General features: G+C 43.6%; 1 protein-coding gene across 1 annotated transcript; it reads left to right on the forward strand.

The window, feature by feature from the left end:
• Positions 1-54: 54 nt before the first annotated feature.
• On the forward strand, positions 55-1,508 carry SARC_01478 (hypothetical protein; the record flags this gene model as incomplete). The annotated part of the gene is made up of 3 exons (XM_014304810.1): positions 55-255; positions 871-976; positions 1,396-1,508. 3 exons carry the CDS (start codon positions 55-57, stop codon positions 1,431-1,433), a joined length of 345 nt encoding a protein of 114 aa, XP_014160285.1. The 3' UTR covers positions 1,434-1,508.
• Positions 1,509-4,285: the final 2,777 nt, after the last annotated feature.

Here is a 4,285-nt window from a genome sequence, read left to right on the forward strand (position 1 = left end):
ATATATATCCCTTGATATTATGCGACTAAATCACTAGAACGGCCCGTCACCACAATGCCACACCTAAACAACAACAACACCAACAGTAACCTCCTACTAACGGCATCCCTCCCTCTGCATCCTATCTGGCACTCAGTCTTCATCTACAGTTGTCCTGGCTTCAACTGCCCCATCAAAGAGCGTATGCTGTATGCGTCGTGTAAGAACGAAGTGATCTCGATCGCCGTTGACTGTGGCGTAACTGCTACACATAAGGTACGTGCATGTCGTGTCTTGTTGTATTTACGAGTACGTGGGACGCACTAATTGTATCGTATAAGTGTGCAGTACAAGGGTTGCTATTGAAGCCACATACCATCCCTCTCTTTAGTTGCACAAGTTATATTATGTAAGTGTACACGTGTACGGTATAAGGGCGCTAATGAAGCCACATACCATTCCTCTCTTTAGCTGCACAATTTATATTATGTAAGTGTACACGTGTAACGTATATGGGTGCTAAGTAGACCTCAAACCACTCCTTTCGAATCACTGTCCACCCCCCCTCCCTTTTTTTTTGTGCAACTTCCAGCTACATAAGTATATGAGAAAATAATGCGGTGTTGTGCGCGGATTTGTTTTGGTGTACACTTTCTCGATGTTTAGTGTATTTAGGGTTTTCAGGGTTTAGGGGGTTTGGTACGTAATTTGGACAACTCATTGGCTTTAATGTTTACGAGTGCTCATTCCTCTGTGTGTGAGTGTGGACAACTAAAAGGGCTTCTGCCGGTACCGAACTGTCTTCAAACCCAAGAAGCAAACCTAGGCATGTCTCCCCAGCCTTGTATTGTCCTTGACTGATTATACCACCCTAAACAATTATTTATCTAGATGGAAGTAAGCGACGGGAGTGAACTCACACACGAGGCCCTACATACTGAGGTGCACCCACCAGTGGTGGAAGCCACGAAGCGTATTGTTAAACCTAAGGGACCCGGTATGTCCAGTTCACTTGGTTACGGGTGTGCGCTGTTCTTTTTTAGGTTCAATATTGTCCTAAATTTACACGGGTGATAGACAGATCATATGAGCTTGGCCCCAGGAGAGTGTTTGCCCTCCATGCAAGTAGTATAGGACTGTGTTAGCATTGCGTATATGTTTTTGTTGGTCGTCGTCAGGTCTTGGGTTTGGAATATCTACCCTTCCTAGGCAGAAACATGGAGATTTCCATTTGCTTAGGGTTTAGGGTTTCGTAGCTTCCGTTACTTGCTCGACTCTCCAAAGCTGTACACGGCTGTCTACATATCGACCTTTCTAAGTGAGTTATTTGCTTTCGACGGTGTCTGCTACATACTCTTTAATCATAACTATTATTTCAATGTTCCAACCATTTGTCACATATTTTGCACCGTACAGGCCGGAGTAAGACAAGACCGACCAGAGCAACTGAGTAATCGGGCAAGTAATCGGGCATAAAGTTACGGGTGGTAGCGTAAATAATCAAAAGTAATAAAAAGTAAATAGTAGTGTAAATAGCTTCTGCCATAAATTCATTTGTTTTGGATGTCGCAATTTAAGATTCCGATAATATTTTATATCACGAATGGTCTATGGGCACCACACCGAAAGCCATGCATAGTGGGGAGTGGTTGACCCGCCCATACCTACAAGCACGCTCATTCTCGCCTTATATCCAAATTGCTGTTGTCAGCGTTGCCATATTCCATTGAGGTGCTATCCTGCCGCTGATTTTAGAGCAGTATTTAAAGATACCTGTATGGTTGGTATCATTTATATATTCTCATAGAAATATGCAATAGAGGGTGAACAGGTATGCAATAGAGGGTGAATAGACAGTTCTACTTAGTTCTGTGGAATGATGAGCAATTCATGGATACATACGATGCTTACAGGGCAAATCAAGAGCGAGTTGAAGAGGTTAGAGTGTCAAAAGACGACTTGTTCCGTGTCTACTTTACACATGAGTACAACACCCCACACTCCATCACTACTGTCTACGCTACACATGTGTACAACACCCCCCACTCCATCACTACTCTCTACGCTACACATTTCACTGTCAGATTTGCGTTGCCGTTCTAAAGAATAATGGGTCTGTAGAATTAGTGATTCCTAGTCGTGAGGCGTATAGGGCTTGCCTTTGCCCTCTCTTAGTGATTGTGGAAAGAGGAGGCTGGAAACAAAAGCAATTAGGTATAAGCTCCTGCGGTGGAAGTGGAAGGTCGGTCTAATGAGCTTCAAATACCCATTGGCATATATAGAAAATGATACAAAATAATGGGTGCTCACACCTCTCTCTCTCTCTCGCTCTCTTTTATTGCCGAACTTCATTGAGCTTGAAACGAATATGGATATGCAACCGCATGACTTAGTATGTCAGACCTCATCATCCGGATCGAGTTTTCCCGTGTCGTCTAGTATCAGCTACACCTTAATGGCGCGCGAGCACTTTTAAAGCAATTCCAATCAGTAGCCAAATACATCGCAGACTCACAAGTCATAACACGCCGCATAGATAGGCCACGCCAATGCATGCGATCAGTTAACACCGATTCTTTTACATTTCGCTTATTGCACAGATTGAGGGGGTTTTCCAGTCCACCTCGCCGGTCCTGAAGTCAGCCTTCAGGACGTTTACCTACTGACCCTGCAAATCTATTTATGTTTCTCTCTGTTTCTCTCAGATTTTGCATCTATAAAGCCAATTTTCATCACCGAAACACGCCTCTCAATCCGCCTTTGCAGCCGTTTGCGCTTGTGGACCGGAGATAGCCCCTTCGAAGCAGCACCTCTACCGAATGAATTGAGCGGTCACTAACGGGTTGTCGCGTATTTCTCGGTTTTATAAACCCTAATCGAAATCGAATTGATTTGTGTTCACAAGTTTGGGTCAAATTACTTGTATTTGAAAGACTATTCTACGCAAGTACCGAACTGTCAGTGCCGTACTCTTGACTGGCTGTGTACTTCATCAATCAATCAGATGAAGGTTACGATAAACTGTGGTTAGAGACAGATCATACCTTGTGCATGAGGGGATGTGTAGACGAACTTAGGTATGCAACACATATCACACTAAACCCTATACTCCTAAACCTTAAAGACGAACTCTGGTACATCACACATATCACAAGAGTATGATGCGACAGTACAGTAGTCGCCATTTTAGAACCTTAGACCCTAGAGAAGTTGAACTACTACAATAGAATAATTGTTCACTACTGTCTGTCGTACATATTCCATGCACACGCGTGCACTCGGGCAGCCAGAGAACCCATTTCAGAGCCTCAACCGGATGGACGTACACTTGAGAGTATTCATATAGGCGTTGTCTGACAAGAGCAAGCGAGCTGTATTGCAAATGTTCTTTATTGAGACTCGTATATTACTTCCAAAGAGTTGCCTCGTTTAATGAGGCAGTACGTAGTGATTCAAGATCAGTCCAACAGTTGAACCCATCACCAGACCCTAATGATACGTGGAAGATCAGATAAAATAGTATAAGTGACGCGCATATAAATAAAATGTGGTTATACAGGTGTTTGTATATATAAGACATATAACTACAGCCAATAGACCAAGCAAGGCGGTAGGTGGCCAAATATGGATAAAACAATCTGCACTCCCGGTTAATTGTCCATCACCGGAATATTCCCTACTGTATGTACGGCTACGGCTAGTGCTTCGACCCACTTCTCGGCGAATAAGACCTTAGCAAGCGATTTACGGTGATAGTATATTCCCACCGTTGTTTCTCGAGCCTCACCAAGCGCACTAAAGGATTAACACTACTCATTTGTGTTCAACTACTGTTTCAGTGCGCCTGGCGAAGCTTCGACTAAAAATGAATGGGGTAGTGTTCTAGAATATAAGTTTAAGGTCAATAGATTTATGTAAATCGCTTACTTAGGCCTAGTTAGCAAACAAGTGGTGGAAACAAGCCCCGAAATGGTTCACCAACCATCTTATCATTCGTATGTGTATAGGTAGATGGACTGCAAGCTGTGGGGTAGTCTAGATCCGAAGCGGTTGGATCTCAGATATCTTAGCTTTATACAATTGGATAAAGGGACCGTCAAACTGAAGTGACGGCCTGTGTGTGTGTGTGTGCGTGTGTGTGTGTATACAACCACACTCTTGTACCAATCGGAACCGCGTAGCGGTATGGTAGGTCCAAGGAACCGTCTCCACTTAACAATTCTCTTTCAGACTTTTCTTTACATCTATAGACACTCTTGCAACGCTATAGGAGACTTGTGCGGGCAACGGAATCGAATATGTATCA

This window comes from Sphaeroforma arctica (genome assembly GCF_001186125.1).
Source record: "Sphaeroforma arctica JP610 unplaced genomic scaffold supercont1.58, whole genome shotgun sequence".
Classification (NCBI taxonomy): Eukaryota; class Ichthyosporea; order Ichthyophonida; genus Sphaeroforma; species Sphaeroforma arctica.